The sequence below is a fragment of the Mytilus trossulus genome, chromosome 14 (assembly GCF_036588685.1).
Source record: "Mytilus trossulus isolate FHL-02 chromosome 14, PNRI_Mtr1.1.1.hap1, whole genome shotgun sequence".
In the NCBI taxonomy this organism is placed as follows: domain Eukaryota; kingdom Metazoa; phylum Mollusca; class Bivalvia; order Mytilida; family Mytilidae; genus Mytilus; species Mytilus trossulus.
In genome coordinates, this window is record NC_086386.1 from 32393046 (window position 1) to 32419243 (window position 26198).

The following is a 26198-nucleotide window of genomic DNA, read 5'->3' on the forward strand; positions in this document are numbered from 1 at the left end:
TAAACCTGGTTTTAAAGCGCTAAACCTCTCACTTTGATGACAGTCTCATCAAATTCCGTTATATTTACAATTTTGATGCGTGAACTAAACAGAAATCTTCCTATATCTATATAATATATAAAATAGTCAAAATATGGGTACAGCAGTCATCATCATGTAACGAAAACAACGATACGAGCTATATATATCAAATGATGGGTCTATTGTGAGTTATCTCCTCTTAATCTAAGAGTGCAAATATCATTTTCACACTAAAATGTTTGCAATAAAGTTAAATTCGGAAAAAGATTTATTCGGCTTTTTGGGGCATTTAAATAGTTTAATTTTGGATTTAAACAAGATCAAATATATCTTGAATGAACATAATGACATGCCCATTACTAAAAAGGATAAACTAACAAATTGAATATGAAATAGTTTTTTACTAAATTAGAATGAATATGAGTCTTCAAATAGACCCAACCAAACGAGACAAAGGTGATGCCACCGCTACTACATGAGGGCCTATAAAAAGTTGATGAGGTAAACAGTGATGTTCAAGATCAAGTTAAATTGATTAAATGACAATTATTTAACGTACAGTGTCAATATGTCATGCAAGTTCAAGACGATACAATATAATTTGAATTCTAATGCAATTTGGATGAAACAATTTTTTTCATTGGCTAAAAGTTGCCGTCAAATCCACAGTTGACCAGGCGTAACTTGAATTAATGAATTAACAAACTACTATATAATCAAAAATAAAACAACACCTACCTCGAATTCACCGTTTTAATGTAATTTTATCCAACTTGAAGCGTACAGTTAACGTAATAACCTCCAGTTTGTAAAGTTTCATTTGTAAAACGTCACGTTTAGCCATGACGTCTTTGTGCCAAAATCATTTATGAAGTTTCGCGGATTTTTTTTTTATTTGTCAAATTCAGACATTTTCCTAAGTTTTTTTTGTATTATTTCTTTTTGAAATGAATTAGAATCGGAATAACAGTACTGTAGTCGAAGAGTTGCCACCGTCAATTTTGATTTGACGGTCGCAATTCTCCGTTTTACTGTTTCCGCTACGCATCGCCAGTAGAACTGCATTTGCGACCGTCAAATCTACAATTGGCGGTGGCAACTCTTCAACTACAGTACTGTTATTCCTCAAATAGCTAAGTCTAAAAGACACATTTAATGCAGCCATAAAATCAGTTATTTATTCTGTTCCTTGTTAAAACGGAGATACAATCAATATTTAAATTCTTGATTAACTACATAAAGTATGTTTCATATGGTGTAAACGTGCAGGTTGTGTGCCTGGTTAATCGGGAAAACTTTCTCAAATAAAATTGAGAATAAAAATGGGGAATGTATCAAAGAGACAACAACCCGACCAAATAAAAAAACAACAGCAGAACGTCACCAACAGGTCTTCAATGTAGCGAGAAATTCCCACACCCGGAGGCGTCTTTCAGCTTGCCCATTAACAAATATATACTAGTTTAGTGATAATGAACGTCATACTAATTTCCAAATAGTACACAAGAAACTAAAATTAAAATAATACAAGACTAACAAAGGCCAGAGGCTCCTGACTTGGGACAGGCGCAAAAATGCGGCGGGGTTTAACATGTTTGTTAGATCTCAACCCTCCCCCTATACCTCTAACCATTGTAGAAAAGTAAACGCATAACAATACGCACATTAAAATTCAGTTCAAGAGAAGTCCGAGTCTGATGTCAGAAGATGTAACCAAAGAAAATAAACAAAAGATAAATAACAACAGACTACTAGCAGTTAACTGACATGCCAGCTCCAGACTTCAATTAAACTGACTGAAGGATTATGATTTCATAATATGAACATCAGGCACAATCCTTCCCGTTCAAATGTATGGAAAATTTCACTTACAAAACATATTTCAAAATTCTGTCATAACAGGACAATTATACAATAAAACATCTTGAGTATATACATATTCTCATAATCTTATATATGAATACAACACTCGTGCCAAGTTAACAGTTCAAAAACAGTCCTGACAATATTTTATAAGGCATTTGGTGACAAAAAATGTTTTTTGAATAAGTCGTTTATAGTGGAATGTTAAAAATAAATCACAAATGTGACAATGTAAGCAAACTAAAATCTACATCATTTTGACTTTAATCTATACATCCCTACCAACCAAAAAACACAGATATTTCATTTTCGAGAGAACTCTTAGTTACTGATGATGACGATATTGTTTAACAACCTTGGCTAGCTATATATACAGCACTTGCACGGTGGGATTTCGTATTTACTGACATCTACCTCAAAGCCAATAACAACTAAAAAACATTCATGTTTATAAGTTAAAAAGAACATAACAGTCCAAAAAAGAAAAAAAAATAACAATAGAGATAAAAAGAAATCGTTCCTTTTGTAGTCCTTTTTGTGTAAGTTGTCTTGGGTTAAACGGGAATATCTTAATCCAAGAATTAAACGTATACAATTATTGCTATTTATATTTCATCATTTTAATTACTAGATTTTTCTGTAGAATTCGGCATTATATTAGAGAAATTTTGATTATTTGAAGAAAAAATATCATCAAGATAACAAAACGTTTTGTTGAATTAATCAATCAAAACGAATAGACTATTTTAGGGTCAGTTGAATTTTGGGAGCCTGTGATTTAGCGTTTGTCATTTACTGCTGTTAGTTTTCATTTAATAATAAAACATCTTAATAAGATTTTAGGAAAGTATAGAAATATTAAAACATAAAAATCGAAACGCAAATCTATATTGAATTAACAAGTATAACCAACAGATGCTAAAACGCTACATGGTTTTTCGTAAATTTACACAAAATTTTGTTTTCTTGTCGAAGCCATCTGGTACTTTTGCATATTTTGTTTCTTAATTGTTGCGTAATTTACGTGTAGGTATATGATCACGTGATATTGTTTTTTAAATGTGATTGGTTAATTTTGTAGCGAGGTGGTATAATTCACTGTTGCGCCATAGAATTTTCAATCTGTTCAGAAAATTAACAGAACAATGTTGTTCGGAGGTGTTATAGCAGTTGTTCTTTTGAGCCAAGTTTCAGCTACTACCAGTAAGTATACTGACTGATATGTAAACTTATGATTAATGCACAAACATTTTATTAAGACATGTCTAATCGTAAAGAAATAAATGATATTTTCAAAAAAAATTGATATCGCCTTGAGTTTGAGATTTTATGAATATTCGATCCTCCACATAATCGTCTTAAACTGTTTAATAAAATAAACATACATCAATTACTACAAGTAACTTCCAAAACAGGCGAACTTGATATAATTTATTTAATTAAAACAAAATCTTTTAAACGGACTGATTTCATTTTCTTCTTCCCAACTTTTGATATAGTAAAAATTAAATAAAGTTTATTCCGGCTTATGGTGTTAATGTTGCCCATTAAAATAGGAAGATTCTTTACGGTTTTGCCGATAAATGGATACAATTAACTTTATTAAGGTAGATAGGTGTCTTCCGCCATCTTGGATTTGGAACTACCAGGTAACCTTCGGTCTAGATCTTTAATAAAGTGTGCAAATTTCGAGAGTAAATGTTAACTCATGTGTAAGTCTTTTCATGTCAGTACAGAAAATGATATGTTTTTATCATATTTATAGATACGTTTAAAAAAATTATCGATATTTTCTGTTTTATCATTTTGTTTCAACCTTGCAAAATAAAGGTAGATAACTCAATGTAAGGAAGATAATTCAGATACAGCAAATTTTACAATTACATGCTTTGGAAATTAACCAATCTTATTTTTTAGCAAGAACACGAGTTCGGTTATCCAATTTTTATTTCTAATCTAAAAGCATATTATTAAAGCTACATGTTTTTTTCTTTTTATCTTAAAAGACTAAAGTTTTTGTTTTATGACACAAAATTGGGTTTATCATGCATAGTCTATACAAAATCTGTCAATTGTGCACACAACATGTAGCGTAATAACAAGGTACAATTTGACAAATTATGGACAAGTTCTATGGATATAAATTTTGATCCCCATGTACCTTAAATATACGTAACTACCCTCGCAGTGTTATGATGTAGCAAGGCTAAACTAATTACTTTAATTCCAAATGTTTCAGTCGTCATCATGAAGTGATTGAGTTTTACATATTAAATATTTCTGTTCTTTAATTCATTTCTAACATTTTTTATTGTCATTTACCATGTGCGGTTTCGGTATTTTGTACACTTTTTAATTTACTTTGTAATCTTATGGGAAGTAAGTCCGTTTATATTCTTCTGGGTACTGAACACATAAGAAAACAAGATTATCTTATCCAACAAAATTGTGCTAGTCCGTTTTAAGTTGAAGTATTCTAATTATTTTTCATTATCTCTTTCTTTGTAAGGGTGTTTTTAAGTCTGGTGTCTTTGATAAATTAATTAACTAAATTCGTTATAATTAACTTAATAACCTTTTAAACTTTTTATTTAAAAATCGTTTGATATATTTTTTGAATTCAATTTGATAACCAAATAAAGGACAAATCAGAATACCCCTGTATTTAAACAATGCAGTCTTTATCAAGACCGTTCTATGTCCTATAATGGTTTTCCTTTACAAATTGCGACTTGTATAGAGAGTTGTCTCATTGACACTCATATCACATCTTCTTCTATCTATAAATCCTTGCTTACAGAACATTTACATAATTTGTATATAATTTCATGCCACTGTATTCAAACAATGCCTTCTGTATCTTTACTTACATAACATTTACGTTTTTCTTTTCAGATTGTGAAACATTGTGCAAACATCTGAGTAAGTTTATAACGATTTTTTTCTATTTTCACTTTGTACGTCATTGTCATATAAAATGATAATAATTACATTTTTTTTTTTCAAAATATTTTGTTATACTTTTTTGTCTTAAACCAAAGTTTCAGAAATTCTACAATTCAGAATACATTTAAGAAATACACAATTTTGAAGGGGGTTTTGACATAATTTTGAAGACTATTTTTCTAGTTGTCCTTCCGGTCCGAACCAGATCAATGGACGAAGGCAATTGTTCACAGAGTTGTCTCCTTTGTAATTCGGGTTGAGGTTATGGTTTTTATTACAAAATAAAGATATAAAACACATATTCTTTATTTAAGGTCGAAACAAATCTAACTATGTGAAACAATAGTGTCAAAACTAAAAATCACCGATGATAAATAAAAAAAAAATGCTTGACTTTTTATCAAAACATATATAGAAGATCGGTTCTATGTGTTGGTGTCAAAACTCACTGCGCGATATGTTATTGTGTAAATTCATATAGCAGGTGAAACATAGTGCATAGCCGATAACCCTTAACCATATCGAGGGTATCTTTGCAATAGAGTTATGACGTTTGAACTTCCGGTTTATACGGTATCATTATTTTACCTATGTTCAACTTGCTATATTTTTTTTTAAATAATTTTTCCAACTTGTTTCGAAATTTTGTGATCGTAAACATTTTTATTTACAGAAGTGTTTACAATTTAAACAGTGTTTTTGCATTTAAATGTTTCAATAGAATTTCTTTGATCGAGTGTGTGTCTATAAAAATATGAATAATGTATGCTATTTTATTTTTATCAGGTTCTAATCCTCTCAGATACGAGAACTGTCTCTGGGATTGTGATGGTACGTATTTTTTAACAAATAAAGTTTCCATGTTTTTATACGTTTAATGTTTTCGATGTTAAAAAATTACGTGGAATTTGAGGGATGTTTAACTAGCAATGAAAATGATTTTGTTAACATATATTTTATTGTCTAAATATACAATACGAGTTGATACAAGTTATAACAACTTAAAATAATCCTCTCTAAATAAGTACAATTTACAAAATTTCAAGATGACAGCAATTATTTAATTCCGTACAATATGGAAATTAGGTACAATAAATATCTTATGATTAAACAGTGACAGTTGAATACTTTAACATTCAGCAATATTAATCAAAGAATCTGTTTGTATTGCGTGTATATTTATATATATTTCTGAGTGTGTTTTGTTCAATACTAATTTCGTTTCTTCCATAAAATGTTCTATGGTAACTGAGTGTTGAATGTTTTTAAAGAAGTGATTTCTTAAAGGAGTAGGTCAGGTTAGGGCCGTTTTTAGCCCTAAATTTCAGGTACATATTGATGAAAGATTATGGACACTTTTTAAACACTTAAGTGGCTTTTTAAGTCCATTCAACTAGTTTCTGTGAAATATTTGAACTGATTAAGTCATTCGTGTTCACTCTCAACCTTCATATATGTTATATATTATCATCAAATACAACTAACATTTAAATATTAAGAATGAACACGCATGCGGCCCCTTCCATTTCAGAGGAAACCGTCTAAAATTTAACTAAAATTCTAAAATTGTAAAGATTTCTGTGACTTAATGAAGCCAGAATCCGATATATAAGCATTTTATTGTAAAAAAACCTGCCCATATTTATGTAGCAGAAGTATTCTATTTTCCAATAAATAGCTAAAAGTTTGTATTTTAATAATTTTGTAAAACTGCTTTATGTTGGGGCCAAAAAGAGGTCTTTCTGAACCTACTCCCTTATGTAGAGTGGATAGTTTAAGGACAAAAATATTCGAATCTTCCAATTGACATCTACATTTACATCTACGGTCATTTACTGAATTAACTCTGTATAAATCAGCTTTTGACGGACTACATTTGTGTATTAATTTTGCATGAAATATATTTTCCACCCTGCTTCCAATGAAATAATATTTGTACGGAAAAGAAGATAACATTCAATCAAATCGTCAAACTAGTATTCATTGTATGTTCCAAAAGCTTTTCGACAAATGCAAACGACTTCGGTTTTCAAATTTTCTGAATTTAACTTTCCCGATCAAGGCTAATTTGTTGAAACTTCTAGGTTAAAATTAGTTTTTAAGCAATAAAGATTTTTTTTTTTAAGGACTAGATTTTTAAATCAATATTCCTTTTCATTTTTATCTTTGAACTAGTATACACTACTCCCATTAATATTTATAACAGAAAATCCAACGTTTGGCTATTTTTTTTAGCACATGTTATCCTTATTCAACTTTTTTTTGTAGTTTTGGATGACTGCAAGAAATGTGAAGGTAAGACAATTAGTTAATATCAATATAAGGCAAATCTTTAACTATAATGTAAAATTATAATACTAGTTAAATATCCTTGTGACTCATCTACATCATCGAAGCATTCAGAGTCAATGGGTGCACTGTTAACACTTTCTTATCAAATTTCATTTGAAAGATAGTATTTTTGATTACGGCAATGTTTAGACGATGACCGTACGATGACCTATAGTTGTAAACTGTTATTGCAATAAGTCCCTTGGTGCATTTTCGTATTTTTATGAATAAAACTGACTCGATAAGGCACGCTATTTGAGTTTTTTCAGTTTAACATGATGAAAAAATATAATTTACTGTTGGGTATTTATAGTGATTTATGAAATATAAAATTGAAAAAGGAAATGGAGAATGTGTCAAAGCTACAACAACCCGACCATAGAGCAGACAACAGCCGAAAGCCATCAATGGGTCTTCAATGTAGCGAGAAACTCGTAACTCCAAATTATACACAAAAAACTAAAAGTAAAAATCATACAAGACTTACAAAGGCCAGAAGCTCCTGACTTGAGACAGGAGCACAATTACGTTGGGGTTAAACATGTTTATGAGATCTCAACCCTCCCCCTATACATCTAGCCCATGTAGAAAAGTAAACGCATAACAATACGCACATTAAAATTCAGATCAAATAGCTCATTTATTTGTTTAGTACTTTTTTTATTCCACATATAAAACATATGGTCCTCCTCATAAATCTAATCATTTGTCATTATTGCATTGGCCTGGTATGACTTCATCTCGACCGTGTGTGATATATATTTTTTTTTTATTTGTGGAATTTTGTTCGGTGACCAACAGGTAACTACTTCTGTAGCGATTCTGTAACCAAATAAATTTAGGATTGGAAATGGAAAATGTGTCAAAGAGACAACCAACCGATCAAAGAGTAGAAAATATCAAAAGGACCTCAATGAGTCTTCAAAAAAGTGGCTCAATACCGCATCCGGAGTCAGGCTTCAACTTGACCCAAAGAAAGTTTCTACTAGACCAGCTAAAAAGAACGTCACGTGAAACTTCTTAGCATATAAATGAAAAACATTAAACAGGCTAACAAAGTAACTTAGGACAGACACAACAATGCGTGTATTAGATGTCAATTATGAATAGGGGACATGCTTTCTACCTTTTTCTGCGTTATCGTTTTTTTTTGTTTTTTTTTTAAATATTAAAAACTGATCACGTGTTTGTACGCCCGTAAAAAGAATTGCAATGTAAACTGCGTATACGCGCGTCTGGCGTACTAAATTATAATCCTGGTACCTTTGATAACTACTTATAATCGCACAACACTTAAATACGAAGGAAATACAATAGTCTTTTATACTTACTACAGCGCCAAGATGTGAAGACAAACCAGATGGCTGCAATCAAGCAACTGAACAGTGTAGAGATACTGATAATGGGAGAGTTTGTGACTGTAAAAATGGTTTCGAGAAAAAAGATGGCAAATGCGTAGGTAAATACATTTAAATTTCTGTTTAAAGTCATAGGAAAAGATAATGTTTATCTTATTCTTAAACCAATGCATGTATATATCATGAACCTAGTTTTCTGTGGAATATTTTATCATTTATTACGAAAAAATATCGTATAATCGTCAATTATATTTTTCTCTGTCTGTCATGATTTAACAAATATGGCAGCCAATTAATTGTCTTTAAACCGTAGTTTACCAGTCGTCACCTTATAGTAAACAATCAACAAAAAAACATTGATATTGAACACATGTATAAAAGAGGGACGAAAGATACCAAAGGGACAGTCAAACTCATATACATGTACAATCAGATAACAGTTTATTCTAATGACAGATCTATGCGTATTGCGATCACCGGGTTTTAACGAGAAGGGTCGCGCTTAGGTCACTGGCATACGGAAATGATTTCGGAAAAATATACTTCTTCTAAATGTGGACAATTTTAAGAATTTTATTCCATAAACAGTAAACGTACATAAGATTTATAACGAAAACTATCCCTTTAGTTATAGAATAACAAATGCATCAATTCTTTTTAATTTGCGCTTTCATTTGACATTAAGAAAAACTAGTATTTTTTCAGTTTTTCTTTTAATGTTATAGATATTATTATTCGAGTGTACACCATTTTTTCTTCTATTGACACTGTTCAAAAGAAACTCACGTATTTCATCTGTTTTGTTGAACACAACGAAAATACACAAACTAGTGTTTTCAAACAAAAAAAATTACGATTTTATATATTTATATATATATATATATATATAATGTCTAAAATAGCAACAATCAACATCCAATCTAATTAAGCGTGGATCAGTTTGTGAAAATAAACTGATACAGTTACTGAATTAAAATTATATTGATGTATAAGGATATAACTAAAACACACTAATTGATACATTAAAAAGTTCTATTAGATGTTAAATAGAAATACGCAATATTTAGCTAAACAAATTAGCTTCATCAGGCGTGTGCATCTCTCAATATATATATTTGGAGTAAGTAATTCAATGGTTCAGTTAACATAAGTTACCAATTTGTTTAGAAATTTAACTGAGGGTCACCAGAGAATGCCACGGTTTTGTTTTGTTCTGTTTTGGGAACATTTTCTTGTCAACTGTTACATGTATTTCGGACATTCGTTTATACAACTGTGATTATTTTAATGTGATATATTAAGTCAAGATTATTTAATCTAAAATAAAAAAAATATATAATCAGTTTGTATTGATTGGTAAAAGGAAGTTCTTTCTAGAGTTTAATACACGTTCTGTTGAAACTAGAATTTTAAACAAAAAACAATAAATGGGATCCTGAGATTTCAAGTTCTCAATATGTTATAATTAAGAAGAAATGTGGGGAAAAATATTTTATTCTAAATCTTGAAATTAATTAAAATTTATTTTTTATTTAAATGTGCTCGGATATTATTTAAAAAAAGTTATATGAAGAACTATGTTGAATTCCAGATTAATGTACACTGTCAAATGTTCATTATTTAAATGAAGTAATTGATTCACCATTTTCATTTTGTGTTCAATTGATTTTAATTGTAATATGTGTTTTGTTATATTCGTATAGATATCGACGAGTGTGCCACAAATACTGCTAATTGTAACTCGAATCTTCAAACATGTGTGAACCTACAAGGATCATTTGAATGCAAGGATTGTCCACAAGGACAAATCTCCGTGAACAACAAGTGTACAGGTAAATTAAAGCCACAGTAGTTAACGGATGTTAAAATTTAAAAAAAATATACAAATCCAGAAAACATGATGATTTTTTTACCTCCAATATATATCAACATAAATACCTATTAGAGATTAAGTTTTTCAAATTAGTTGCAAACCTATTCAAAGAAAGATAAATAGTTATTTCCACTTTTGGGTGGAAAGTCACATGACGTGGTTAAAATGTATTCAAACGCAATTGTAGTATCTAACGTTCGAATTATATTTCAGTGAAAACATGTGCCCATGTCCAGTGTAAGGTCAATGAAGTTTGCGTAAATGCAGATGGACCAACATGTCAATGTAAACCGGGATACCGTTCTACAGTTATTGGATGTATAGGTAAATAAAGGTTACAATATTTACTTCATGTTAAACTTTCGTTAATATACCAAGAATATGCAAATCAAAGACACAAAGAGAAACTAAATAATATTAAGACAAGATGTTTCCAAATTCGAGAACATGTATGTGTAAACAAAAAAATTTGGCATCTCATGTTTGTGGTATAACATCTTTGCTGCAAGTTTATTGTTTTCTGTTCAGTAAAAAAATCATATTAAGATCCATTTTGTGACCACTTGTGATCAATTTATTTGGCAATCGCCAATGACAGTCAACAGAGTATAAGACCATCAGTTGTTCGACCTGTTAGTCAAATGCATTTTGTTAAAATATACTTTATCACTTTTTTGATCTTTTGGAAAATGTTGTTTGTACTGTATTTAGAACCTTCTACAACGACATTTGTTTAACATGCACACGTAAAAAAATGCGCTTTTTATCCAATGCAATCATAGGTTGAAACGTAGTTTTCAATTTTGACTTGTATATAGATATATAATTCGTCTTATATCAGCCTAACAATGTTAGAACTGTCAATTTGCGTTAGGAAATGTTTCGTTATTCCCTCGCCGGGATTCAAACTATATAGATATATATAGAATATTGCATCGGTCAAACTGGGAAACTAATTGCAACAATACTCGTCCAAAAACAACAACGCCGCCATTCACACTTCTGCAACTTAGTGATAAATAAAATTTGATACAAAAAATCATTATAGTTTTCGTAAAAAAATGTCATTAAACCGTAAATTACCGAATGTCACCTTATATTAAACAATCAACAAAGAAGCCTGGATATTGAGCACGTGATTACATGTTCAATCAGATAACAGTTTATTACAAAGACAGATCTATGCGTATTGCAATCACCGGATTTTAACGAGAGAGTCTCGCTTAGGCCACTTGCATACGGAAATGATTTCAGGTGAATTGCTTCCTGGAAGCAAGCAATTTTAAAAATATACTATTCTAAATGTAGATAAATTAAAGAATGTTCTTCAATAAAAAGTATATGCACATAAGTTAAATAACGAAAACTATCCATTTAGATAAAAAAAAAAATAAAAAAACATATGCATCATTTCTTTTTAATTAGCGGTTTCAAATGACATCAAGAAGAACTAGTATTTTTACAGTTTTGCCATACAATTTATAAGTGTTATTATTTGAGTGTACACCATTTTGTTTCTATTGACACTGTTTAAAAGAAAGTCACGTATTTTATTTATTTAGTTGAACACAATGTATATACACAAATTAGTGTTTTCAAACAAAAAGACTTACGATTTTATATATATATATATTTGGAGAAAGTAAATATTGGTTCAGTTAAGGTAATCTTTATTTTGATTTGAAATGTAACTGAGGTGACCGTAGGATGCCATGTTTTTTTTTTTTGTTTTTTTTTTTGTTTAATTTGGAAACTTGGAAAATTTTCTTCTCAACTGTTACATGTTTTTCGGACCGTCGGTTATACAACTATGATAATTTTTTTGTCGCAACATATGTCAAGATTATTTAATCTAATATAAAAAAAAATTATGATCAGTTTTTATTGATTGGTTAAAGGATGTTCTTTCTGGAGTTTAATACACGTTCTGTTCAAACTAGAGTTTTAAACAGAAAACAATAAATAGAATCCTCAGATTTCAAGTTTGCAATATGTTACAATTAGGAAGAAATGTTGCAAAAAAAAAAAAAAAAATTCTAAATCTAGAAATTAATTGAAATTTATTTTTCATTTTTGATGTGCTCGAATTTTAATAAAAGTTATGTGAAGAACTATGTTGAAATCCAGATTAATGTACACTGTCAAATGTTCATTATTTAAATGAAGTAATTGATTCACCATTTTCATTTTGTGTTCAATTGATTTTAATTGTAATATGTGTTTTGTTATATTCGTATAGATATCGACGAGTGTGCCACAAATACTGCTAATTGTAACTCGAATCTTCAAACATGTGTGAACCTACAAGGATCATTTGAATGCAAGGATTGTCCACAAGGACAAATCTCCGTGAACAACAAGTGTACAGGTAAATTAAAGCCACAGTAGTTAACGGATGTTAAAATTTAAAAAAAATATACAAATCCAGAAAACATGATGATTTTTTTACCTCCAATATATATCAACATAAATACCTATTAGAGATTAAGTTTTTCAAATTAGTTGCAAACCTATTCAAAGAAAGATAAATAGTTATTTCCACTTTTGGGTGGAAAGTCACATGACGTGGTTTAAATTTATTCAAACGCAATTGTAGTATCTAACGTTCGAATTATATTTCAGTGAAAACATGTGCCCATGTCCAGTGTAAGGTCAATGAAGTTTGCGTAAATGCAGATGGACCAACATGTCAATGTAAACCGGGATACCGTTCTACAGTTATTGGATGTATAGGTAAATAAAGGTTACAATATTTACTTCATGTTAAACTTTCGTTAATATACCAAGAATATGCAAATCAAAGACACAAAGAGAAACTAAATAATATTAAGACAAGATGTTTCCAAATTTGAGAACATGTATGTGTAAACAAAAAAATTTGGCATCTCATGTTTGTGGTATAACATCTTTGCTGCAAGTTTATTGTTTTCTGTTCAGTAAAAAAATCATATTAAGATCCATTTTGTGACCACTTGTGATCAATTTATTTGGCAATCGCCAATGACAGTCAACAGAGTATAAGACCATCAGTTGTTCGACCTGTTAGTCAAATGCATTTTGTTAAAATATACTTTATCACTTTTTTGATCTTTTGGAAAATGTTGTTTGTACTGTATTTAGAACCTTCTACAACGACATTTGTTTAACATGCACACGTAAAAAAATGCGTTTTTTATCCAATGCAATCATAGGTTGAAACGTAGTTTTCAATTTTGACTTGTATATAGATATATAATTCGTCTTATATCAGCCTAACAATGTTAGAACTGTCAATTTGCGTTAGGAAATGTTTCGTTATTCCCTCGCCGGGATTCAAACTATATAGATATATATAGAATATTGCATCGGTCAAACTGGGAAACTAATTGCAACAATACGTGTCCAAAAACAACAACGCCGCCATTCACACTTCTGCAACTTAGTGATAAATAAAATTTGATACAAAAAATCATTATAGTTTTCGTAAAAAAATGTCATTAAACCGTAAATTACCGAATGTCACCTTATATTAAACAATCAACAAAGAAGCCTGGATATTGAGCACGTGATTACATGTTCAATCAGATAACAGTTTATTTCAAAGACAGATCTATGCGTATTGCAATCACCGGATTTTAACGAGAGAGTCTCGCTTAGGCCACTTGCATACGGAAATGATTTCAGGTGAATTGCTTCCTGGAAGCAAGCAATTTTAAAAATATACTATTCTAAATGTAGATAAATTAAAGAATGTTCTTCAATAAAAAGTATATGCACATAAGTTAAATAACGAAAACTATCCATTTAGATAAAAAAAAAACAAAAAAAAACATATGCATCATTTCTTTTTAATTAGCGGTTTCAAATGACATCAAGAAGAACTAGTATTTTTACAGTTTTGCCATACAATTTATAAGTGTTATTATTTGAGTGTACACCATTTTGTTTCTATTGACACTGTTTAAAAGAAAGTCACGTATTTTATTTATTTAGTTGAACACAATGTATATACACAAATTAGTGTTTTCAAACAAAAAGACTTACGATTTTATATATATATATATTTGGAGAAAGTAAATATTGGTTCAGTTAAGGTAATCTTTATTTTGATTTGAAATGTAACTGAGGTGACCGTAGGATGCCATGTTTTTTTTTTTGTTTTTTTTTTTTGTTTAATTTGGAAACTTGGAAAATTTTCTTCTCAACTGTTACATGTTTTTCGGACCGTCGGTTATACAACTATGATAATTTTTTTGTCGCAACATATGTCAAGATTATTTAATCTAATATAAAACAAAATTATGATCAGTTTTTATTGATTGGTTAAAGGATGTTCTTTCTGGATTTTAATACACGTTCTGTTCAAACTAGAGTTTTAAACAGAAAACAATAAATAGAATCCTCAGATTTCAAGTTTGCAATATGTTACAATTAGGAAGAAATGTTGCAAAAAACCAAAAAAAATTCTAAATCTAGAAATTAATTGAAATTTATTTTTCATTTTTGATGTGCTCGAATTTTAATAAAAGTTATGTGAAGAACTATGTTGAAATCCAGATTAATGTACACTGTCAAATGTTCATTATTTAAATGAAGTAATTGATTCACCATTTTCATTTTGTGTTCAATTGATTTTAATTGTAATATGTGTTTTGTTATATTCGTATAGATATCGACGAGTGTGCCACAAATACTGCTAATTGTAACTCGAATCTTCAAACATGTGTGAACCTACAAGGATCATTTGAATGCAAGGATTGTCCACAAGGACAAATCTCCGTGAACAACAAGTGTACAGGTAAATTAAAGCCACAGAAGTTAACGGATGTTAAAAATTTTAAAAAATATACAAATCCAGAAAACATGATGATATTTTACCACCAATATGTATCAACATAAATACCTATAAGAGATTAAGTTTTCAAAATTAGTTGCAAACCTATTCAACGAAAGATAAATAGTTATTTCCACTTTTGGGTGGAAAGTCACGTGACGTGGTTAAAATGTATTCAAACGCAATTGTAGTATCTAACGTTCGAATTATATTTCAGTGAAAACATGTGCCCATGTTCAGTGTAAGGTCAATGAAGTTTGCGTAAATGCAGATGGACCAACATGTCAATGTAAACCGGGATACCGTTCTACAGTTATTGGATGTTTAGGTAAATAAAGGTCACAATAGTTACTCCATGTTAAACTTTCGTTAATATACCAAGAATATGCAAATCAAAGACACAAAGAGAAACCAAATAATATTAAGACAAGATGTTTCCAAATTCGAGAACATGTATGTGTAAACAAAAAAATTTGGCACCTCATGTTTGTGGTATAACATCTTTGCTGCACGTCTATTGTTTTTCTGTTGAATATAAAATTTGTAATTAAGATCCATTTTGTGACATCTTGTGATTAATTTATTTGGCAATCGCCAATGGCAGTCTGCAGAGTTTAAGAACATCAGTTGTTCGACCTGTTAGTCAAATGCGTTTTGTTAGAATATACTTTATCACTTTTTTGGTCTTTTAGAAAATGTTGTTTGTACTGTATTAGACCCATCTACAACGAAATTTGTTTAACATGCACACGTTTAAAAAAAATCGCTTTTTATCCAACGGAATCATAGGTTTGAGCGTAGTTTTCAATTTAGACTTGAATATATATATAATTCGTCTAATATCAGCCTAACAATGTCAGAACTGACAATTTGCGTTAGGAAATGTTTTGTTATTCCCTCGCCGGGATTCTAACTATAAATATATATATATAGATATATAAAGAATATTACATCAATCAAACTGGGAAACTAGAGATACGTTTTTTTCTTACAATTTCCGTGCAATTAATGGTTTATTCGAGCTAAACCGCTTGTGTCATTCACACACATTATGAGTGCGTTGATATTGAAATAAAATTTGATACAAATAATCATTTGAATTTTCGTACAAAAATGTTATTAAACCGTAGTTTATCAATTGTCACCTTATATTAAACCATCAACAGAGAAGTCTAGATATTGAGCACGTGTATAACATATACAATCAGATAACAGTTTATTTCAATGACAGATCTATGCGTATTCCGATCACCTGATTTTAACCAGAGGGTCTCGCTTAGGCCACTTACATACGGAAATGATTTCGAGTGAATTGATTCCTGGAAGCAAGCAATTCCAAAAATATACTTCTTCTAAATGTGGATGAATGAAAGAATGTTCTTCAATAAAAAGTATTTAATTGAAGTAATTGGTTATTTTCATTTTTGATGTGCTTGGATTTTAATAAAAGTTATATGAATAACTATGTTAAATTCCAGATTAATGCACACTGACAAATTTTAAGTATTTAATTGAAGTAATTTGTTCACCATTTTCATTTTGTGTTCAATTGATTTTAATATATCGTAACATGTGTTTTGTTATATTCATATAGATATCGACGAGTGTGCCACACATACTGCTAATTGTAAGCCGAATCAAATATGTGAGAACCTACCAGGATCATATCAATGCAAAGAATGTCCAACAGGACAAATCCCTGTGAACAACGAGTGTATAGGTAAATTAAGGCGACAGTAGTTAACGGATGCTAAAATTAAAAAAAAAAAATACAAATCCAGGAAACATGATGACTTTTTTTTACACCAATATATTTAAACATAAATACCTATAAATAAACTCATCATAGATACCAGGACTAATTTTATTGTTTATACACCAGACTCCCGTTTCGTCTACTTAAGACTCATTAGTGACAATCGAATCTAAAAAAGTTAAAATAAAAAAAAAATAAAAAAAACAGCCAAATAAAGTACGAAGTTGAAGAGCATTGAGGACCAAAATTCCTAAAAGTTTTGCCAAATCCAGCTAAGTAGGGATTGATTTTCCTAAATTAATTGCAAAGAAAGAGTGACAGTAATGTCCACTTATTGGTCAATTACTGCGATTTGAAGTATGTTGTTTTAGATTAGCAGGCGTTTCTATATTGTTTCCATTCATGAGACCGAGTTATGAAAGACTATCACTATACAACGGTAGTTACCAGTAACTATAGGTTGAATTCTCAATATGAGTCACGTGACGTACAATCTTTATTCTAAAGTCATTGATACATAAAATCACAATGCAATTAACGTTCGAACTTTCGAACTATATTTCAGGGAAAACATGTAAGCATGTCAAATGTGGTGAACATGAAGAGTGCAAAGAAACAAGAAATGGACCAAAATGTGAATGTGTGAAGGGATATTATTATACTGTGAATGGATGTGAAGGTAAATTAAGGTGACACTAGTTAACCTATGTTAAAATAAAGTAAAAAAAGTTTCTGTGGATACAAATCAAGGAAACAAAACAAAAACTTAACACAAAATGTATCAATAGCCGAGAGAGAATATCAATCAAAAGTAGAATAATTCAGAGGAGAATTCAAAACATAAAGTCTCAACTCAACTTACTTTATATACTGCAATTTTTTTAATTTTTTTTTGTATAAAAAAAAAAGGATTAAAAAAAAAAACGATTAAAGATACAAACCGCACACATTAGTCCGTATATACTCACATATGATGCTTGAAACAAAATAATTCATTACGCAAATAACAGCCGAAGTTGAACCGCAACAAATAGAAACATTCCGACAAATTGTACAAAATGCAGCTGAGCATTAGGCTGTGTATAGAAATGCTTAAACATGTTTCAAAAAATAAACGTCAAGAAATGTAATTTTCTGAACAGAAATGAACATTTAATTTCATGTGAAACCAAAACAAACGGTAAACGGTCTGATTGTAAGCTCTACTAGAAACAAAAATACACCCTTTTGAAATCCACATGTCTTTGAGAAATAACGAAACACAAAACCCTATGTGTATGCATACGATTTCTATTTTAGTGAAAACATGCGCATTTCATACGTGTGAATACAACCAGGTTTGTATAGATACAGCTTACGGACCCAAATGTAAATGTAAAAAGGGGTACTACTACCATGAAGATAAATGTAAAGGTAATTTTTTATCAATGCTTTCTCCTTTACCACGGAATATGAACAGAACAGTTTAACATATATCAATTTAAAAAACTAACACATAACAATTAATTATATAATGTATAAAGTCTATAGGATATATTTATCATTGATTTTCCCCTTTGATACACGAATACCAGTCCATCTTTATTTGCTATGTGCTGAAAGGAGAAAAAATAAATGAGCTAAATAAAAAAAGACAAAGTTGTCAAATTTAACCTAAATTGGCCTCAATTTTTACGCTTATATACTAAATTGTGAACAGTAAAATAAAAAAAATAACGAATTAAAAGAGATCTTCAAAACGGAAAGATCTTTGAACCACACTCTTCACAAAAACTATGCAAACTATTCAATACCAGGTAACACTATATTCTGGTGTGAATGAGATTATTTCTACTTTATCTAAAAGATATATAAAAAAATCCTAGAAAATATGTTTTTGGTAAGGACATTTGTCATATGGGTACATCATGGTCCATGAAAAGGGCACTTTTTTAAACCTTATTTGCCTCTACGTATTCTTAAAACCAATCTGCCAATTCAAAATATTCAAACTGATTTTTATGGCTTTTCTAATTTTGCATGGTTTTATAATTGTCACAGTGTAAGTTTAGACCTCTTACAAACATATTTAATTTCATATCTTTGTGTATTTGCTTCTTGCCTTTAACACGATCGTATAGACCCGGTTCCATCTATGGTTCCTGTCTGTCCCGAATTATTTTAGCCAATCAGGTTTTAAATCGAGTCTTTTCTGTGAATTAATTCTCTCTTTGATAAGTGATTTGGTTTTGATGAAGGCCGCATACAGTGACCTAATATTGTTGTCTGAGTCCTTTGGTCTTTTATGGATATATGAAACATTCGTATGTTATATATCAAACAACCTTGATGCCTTAAATCATATGAGGATGTTATTTATGTATGTTTTTTTTTACTTTAAGATCAAGGGGCAAGAAAAAAGGATATATTAAGTGTACAATTTAAAAAACAAATACGTGTCTTTTTTAATATATTTGTCTTTTTTGTCCTAAACGGATAGGTCTTATTGGTACTCGTACCACATCCCCTTATTTTCACAGTGTTTGACTTATAGTATATTCTTCAGAAGTAGTTTACTTTTACCAAATTATCAACTACTTTATACTAGTTTTAGACACTGTGAAAAAAACGTCTCAGGAAAAAACTACTGATTCATTCAATGAAGGTCAATTAATAAAAAAAATAAGTTTTATCAAAACTCATTTCACTGTGAACGTTATTGTTATATTTCACAGTGGCAACATGTGCAACTTACAAGTGTGAATACAACGAAGTTTGTAAAAATACAGAGCATGGACCCAAATGTGAATGTCAGCAGGGGTACTATTACCATGAAAACGCATGTAAAGGTAATAATGTTTTTATACATTTTTGAACGGTAACGTACCTTATAAAGATGTATATGTTTAAAACAATTTAATATTCAATTGTTCTTAGTTTTTGCTTTTCAAGACCATTGTATTTGGCACAATTTTTTGTGAATTTTGAATCCTCAATGCTCTTCAACTTTGTTCTTGTTTTGGCTTGATAAATATGTTGATATGAGCGTCACTGATGAGTCATATGTAGACAAAACGCGCGTCTGGCGTATTAAATTGTAATCCTGGTACCTTTGATAACTATTTAGGTATAACCTTTTTACGGACGACAATGTCACGTTCGTAAATGCGTAAATTCAAAGAGTACCGCTAAGACCAAAACTTTTTATGCATTAATTTCTAATGTATATATCAAGATAAACCAATCATTCCGTAATGCTATGTATTGTAAACAGATCTATATCGTTCCCTTGATAGGATAAACGTTTTTGTTTTGGTTTTTTTATTAAAGAGATGCATTTCTCTTAATTATATTGAATTGTTTCATGTTATTTATAATGTTCTTATTAATCAAAAACTATTCACATCAATTTTTTAAGAAACACTAAAACAAAAGATGTGATGTGATTGACAAAACGGCAATTCTTTACTGGAGAGTAAATGGCGTAAAAGTTAAAATGACAGGTCAACGTACGGCAATCACTGATGAGTTAAACCCATATCGTACAATCGGCGATTTTGCATTAGTAAAAATGTTTTTCTTTAAGTAATTTTCAATTATGTATAATATTTCAGCTGCTGCGAAATGTCCTCATGTGAAGTGTAGTTATAATGAATACTGTTACACTAAAACTGGAAAATGCTATCGTAAGTATCGGCAATAATTTTTTCAATAAAAAATATATAAAACAAGTCCTTGCAACATTTGATAACACAGAGTTGTATTTCCTTATTTCAGATCAGTTTAGAATTAACGTATTCATATAAAAGTTGAAATGTAGAAAATATATTCCATATAAAAACGTTTCACATGCCATTTTGCTTTACCTTTTGTCAATTTGGGTTTTATAAGCACTTCATATTAAGAATATTTTTTTTCAAATCATTTGGCATCGAGTATCACTGAACGTAAAAGAGAAGATGTGATTTACTCGACATGCGCATTGTAAGCAGAAAAATTGGTACTATTTAATTATGGTTATGAAAAGTGCCGTACAAACAATTTGGTCTCCTCTAAAATAAATCGTTAATAGGAGTTCGATTCGACATTTCAGAATTTGAATGACCATAGAAAATCTCATAGTTTGTACAAAAACAAAAGAAACAACGTCACAACATTGGTTGAATTTATTTTTTTTGAATGTTGTTAGCCAATGATAGGGTTTTGGTGTTCGATTTTGTCAATATTACCAAGAGCGGATTAAAATCTGAAACGACGAATTCCTGAGCATTATTTTCTGGAAAAGAACGTATAACGATCAGCTTCAACGCTCTGAGTTGTTAACGTGGGCGATTATATGAATACACTGAAGAAGAAACATATCAAATGTTAGTATTTTTGAGCAATTCGCCTTAAAGCATTATTTGGGAAATCTCGAACACCCAAATGAAAGTAACTTTACGTCATTGGTTGAATTGCAATTGTTTTGAACGTGTAAGCCATTAACAACGTATTTGGTGTACGATTTTGAAAATATCATCTAGAATGCATTATATTGTGAACAGGGAATTGATAACTCATATCTCAATTTACATATTCTTATCTTGTAGCATGTAAAGATATCTGCGAGAAATTTACAGAGGGAAGTAAGTCATTTATTTTATCATATTTTTGTTGGGGGAGAAGGGCAATTAATGTAGTGAATGGAAACTATTCTGAAAATTCCGTTGACCACTAATTCGTTTAACTTTATCAAAACGGTCAAAACAAGATATTTATAAAAGGCAAGTCGGAAACATACATCCAATTTTCATTTTCAATGTACTCTATTATGTTAAAAATGATGATGTTAAAGAAAACAAAAATCAAATCAGTAAACAAAACCCCGCCGCATTTTTGCGCCTGTCCCAAGTCAGGAGCCTCTGGCCTTTGTTAGTCTTGTATTATTTAAAATTTTAGTTTCTTGTGTACAATTTGGAAATTAGTATGGCGTTCATTATCACTGAACTAGTATATATTTGTTTAGGGGCCAGCTGAAGGACGCCTCCGGGTGCGGGAATTTCTCGCTACATTGAAGACCTGTTGGTGACCTTCTGCTGTTGTATTTTTTTATTTTGGTCGGGTTGTTGTCTCTTTGACACATTCCCCATTTCCATTCTCAATTTTATTCTTTACATATTTTTATAAAAGATTAACTCGCAAGATATTTAAAAGAATTTGAAATCTTTCACGACCAAAGCGCCTTTTTTTATTAAGCCTCATCAAAACCGTTTAAAATCAAATGTCACAACACCAAGAGATCTGCTGATTCATAACAAAGTTGTCATACAGCAGCAACACGAACATCTTTATATTTCAATGAAGAAAACTCCTGCAAAATAACAAAGTCAAAATGATAGAAAATGATTAGTTTAAACATATTTTATTGTTAAAAATGACAAATGGATCAGACACAAGTTTTTCAACTTAAAGTGGTTGTCGTGTACATGTTTACCATCTTGATATTATATGCATGTCAAATATGCAATATTAGTTTTCCTATATTTGCTACATATAGTGTCAATTGAATAATTTATTATCATTTAATTGTATTTTTTATATTTGCTCTGCTTATATTTTTATGCAATGATTTCAATCTAATACGTCTGTCATGTTTTGTTTCAGCTGATGTGTACAAATCATGTTATTCCTATTACTGCAATGGTAAGCAAGTTAAGACTTATTGGTGATAAAGATTAAATATTGTTACATTTTTTTAAGAAGTAAAAGGACAAACCATGATCAATCACGTCCAAAATATATTGTAAACAAAAAAAACCTGGTAAGAAATATTTAACATCTATAATAAAAGTAGAAATACTTCACATTTCTTGGGAAAAAAAGTAACCATATAACATTAGTCAGTACCTTATGCGTTCAAAAACCGAATTACAATTTTTTATGACTGTATTCTTAGTTTGCAAAACCACGAATTCAAAAATCAGCGGAAGTACGATCCGTCTTCAGGTTAAAAAATAAATCCTCTAAAACTAGTACTTACGGCATGTAATCGATACACATTGTATTAAGTTGATCTTTTTTTCCATTGTCTAATACAAGCACAGATAAATACGTTGCTCTTAGATTTGTATATATAAATGAATTTTACAATTATAACAAACACATACTTTTATTCAGACCTCTGTAACGACAGCGTATCTTTTATAAAAAAAAAATATCCATATGTTCCTTACAACTTAACCTATACATTAAAGACATTGAATAATATGTAGCGTTTTCCTCTATTTTAAATAATTTATAATATTGTTCGTTTCTGTGTGTGCGTTGAATTTTAACGTTGAGTCGTTTCTGTTTTCTCTTATTTTTGAGATAAGACGTGGCACGGTACTTGTCTATCCCATATTCATGTATTTGGTTTTGATGTTATATTTGTTATTATCGTGGTGTATTGTCTGTTGCTTGGTCCGTTTTTGTGTGCTGTTACGTTTCGGTGTTGCGTTTCCCTCGGTTTTGGTTTGTTGCCCCGATTTTGTTTTTTGTCCATGGATTTATGAGTTTTGAACAGCGGTATACTACTGTTGCCTTTATTTCTCAATACAAACCTGAACTTTTATGCATACATTATTAAACCAACTATTACCATTCCAAGAACTTGATTTAGGACATGCGTGTGTTAAAAATCTTTACGCTGGTAACCAGTTGATAGGTACTCGATGTTCAAAGTCTTGAAGAAAATATTTATTTACATGTCATTAAATATAATACCAAAGACTTTAAAGCTACATCTTATTGCAACATATTTTTTCTTTATTATTGCATGAACGTGTATTCTATAATTGATCGGATTTTCTCTGGTTATAGGAAAACAACTTTAATATTCGAATGATTTGTCGTTTACATCATTACAAGCATGACATATTAGTCCGATATTAAAATAAATGTAAGTTATGTGGCTTTGTCTGATATCTCAATGTAAGCATCAAAACCTACTAAAACATAGGTTCCTGGTTCGATTCCCGTTCTAGATGAAAATTTCAGGAACTCAATTTTCGGCTCTCCCTTGACACGATTTGCGAGTATGGTCTTCAGGAAACGATGATAGTCCATCGGAAGGGGTCGATAAATTGTTGACCCGTGTTAAAAGAGAGCCATATCTCTTGCACGTTAAAGACGCCCTTGTAGATTTCGAAAAAGAGTAGGCTAATGCCGCTACAAGGCAGCACTTGCACTCGCAAAGTTGAAAGGGAATTAATATAGGTGGTAAAACTTGTTTCCCAATCCACTATAAATAAATATGTTTAAACTAATCATCAAAAATTTTATGGTTAGATGATTTTGATTTATCTTTAATTTTATATTTATGTATTTATGATTTATGTTTTTATGATTTATGTATTTATGATTTATGTAGGTAGATTTTAATCATGTTTCCTTTATATTTCAGGTGACTATGGTAGATACACGGCTTAGTCATGTTAACATATATCCTGTACTTTTTTCCGACTATTTGATTCGATATTTCAAATTATTCTCTTTTCACAAATTTTGATTGTTCTCTTTTGTTTTTACCTTGTTTTACGATACAAAAAACAAAAATATAGAGAAATTTTCAGATCAGGAGGAACTTTTAGGCCAGAGATAAAGAAACACAAATTCTACTATTGAAATAAAATTTTATTTAAATAAATATTTTTCTTGTTATTTTGCATTGCATGTGCTTGAGTCCTATTGAATGTATTTTATCAGATGACAATTTAACATCTCCCAATATAAAACAAGCTTGTAACCAAAAATTTGTTGAAAATGGTTCACCGATGTTCATGTAACAAGGCACTCAATGACACAGAATATCAAAACTAAAGGTACCCGTGCGGCAATGAGAAAGGCCCATATGATATAGTAAGCAATCAAAGGCTGCGAAATGAGAAAATTAGCGGCACAATTCACGTACAAAATAATGAACGAAACAAACAAATATATAACACAGCAACAAACGAATGGCTTTTTGATCGAGTTTAGTCATATCAATCACATTCATGTCCAGTGCAGGATGTTTATTCAATATTGTCGACATCGCGATATCTACAATGTAAAACGATATCGTGTAAACATCGTTTACATTGTTTGAACCCTTATATATTGTTACATCGTTGACATCGTTAACATTGCGATGTATACAATGTAAACACGATATTGTGTCAACATCGTTTACATTGTTTGAACTCTTATATATTGTTTACATCGTTGACATCGTTAACATCGCGATGTTTACAATGTAAACACGATGTCGTGTTAACATCGTTTACATTGTTTGAACTCTTATATATTGTTTACATCGTTGACATCGTTAACATCGCTATAGTGTCGTGACTGTATTATTACGTCGCCGTTTTCGAGTCCGTCGTAAAAGTTGCTCATTTATAAGATAGCGAGTCAACTAAAGCAGAAAATGATAATGAACATATCATGTTTTTGCAACTGTTATAATTAAATTAAAAATACGTGTCCATAAGGAAGGGTTTGATTGTATTGGGGTTTACGGAATCCAGAATAATGGATAAATACTGCAGAATAAAAGTCAAAAAAAGAAGAAGAAAAGATTAGAGAATGATGAGGTGCTAAAATATGAAGAATAAAAATATTGGTAACACAAACTTAATACTAATAAATGAATGACCCTCTATCCAGACCCTTATGATAAAAAAGAACGTATCTATTCAAAACACATAATCAGTGAGAACGTTTGAAATTCATAGCATATTCAATATTATAAAGTACCCTCTAGAACCATTTTCTTGAAAATAAAGTATGTGACATACACTTTTTTTTGGAGCGTATTGTCGCGATGCTGTATGTAGGGTTCATGGTATATTTTTTTTTTTTTGGGGGGGGGGGGGGGGGGAAGAGGGATATTAATAGTTCAAGAGTAACAGCATGTTAGCGTACAGCTTCCGGAATCTGTAGTTTTCTGTTCATCCAAGGAGGTTATATGATAACCTTCTTGGTTCATCAGAGTATTGTAAATAAAAACAATGAGTTTGGACTTTCATTATTTTCATATTACATGCAGGAAACGTCATAACTATAGTCTTCTATTCTACATGTATAAATAATTTCGACTCAGCCTGTCGGTGTTAATACAAAGCAGGGTCAAAATTAATATGTTCAATTCTGAATATTGCATTAAACTTGCCACTGGACGTAAATTATGTTTAATAGTGCTATTTGAAATCGTTATTTATTTTACATGTGACGATAGAAATTATCAAAGTGTTGTCC

At 30.3% G+C, this 26198-nt stretch overlaps 1 protein-coding gene across 1 annotated transcript; it reads left to right on the forward strand.

Moving 5' to 3' along the window:
- Positions 1 to 2988: 2988 nt before the first annotated feature.
- Positions 2989 to 24597, forward strand: LOC134697001 (fibrillin-1-like). The gene is made up of 19 exons (XM_063558999.1): positions 2989 to 3087; positions 4780 to 4806; positions 5617 to 5661; positions 7099 to 7125; positions 8498 to 8620; positions 10223 to 10351; positions 10606 to 10716; positions 12632 to 12760; positions 13015 to 13125; positions 15041 to 15169; positions 15423 to 15533; positions 16800 to 16925; positions 17527 to 17640; positions 18261 to 18374; positions 19676 to 19789; positions 20555 to 20626; positions 21530 to 21565; positions 22584 to 22622; positions 24364 to 24597. Exons 1-19 carry the CDS (start codon positions 3030 to 3032, stop codon positions 24387 to 24389), a joined length of 1641 nt encoding a protein of 546 aa, XP_063415069.1. The 5' UTR covers positions 2989 to 3029; the 3' UTR covers positions 24390 to 24597.
- Positions 24598 to 26198: the final 1601 nt, after the last annotated feature.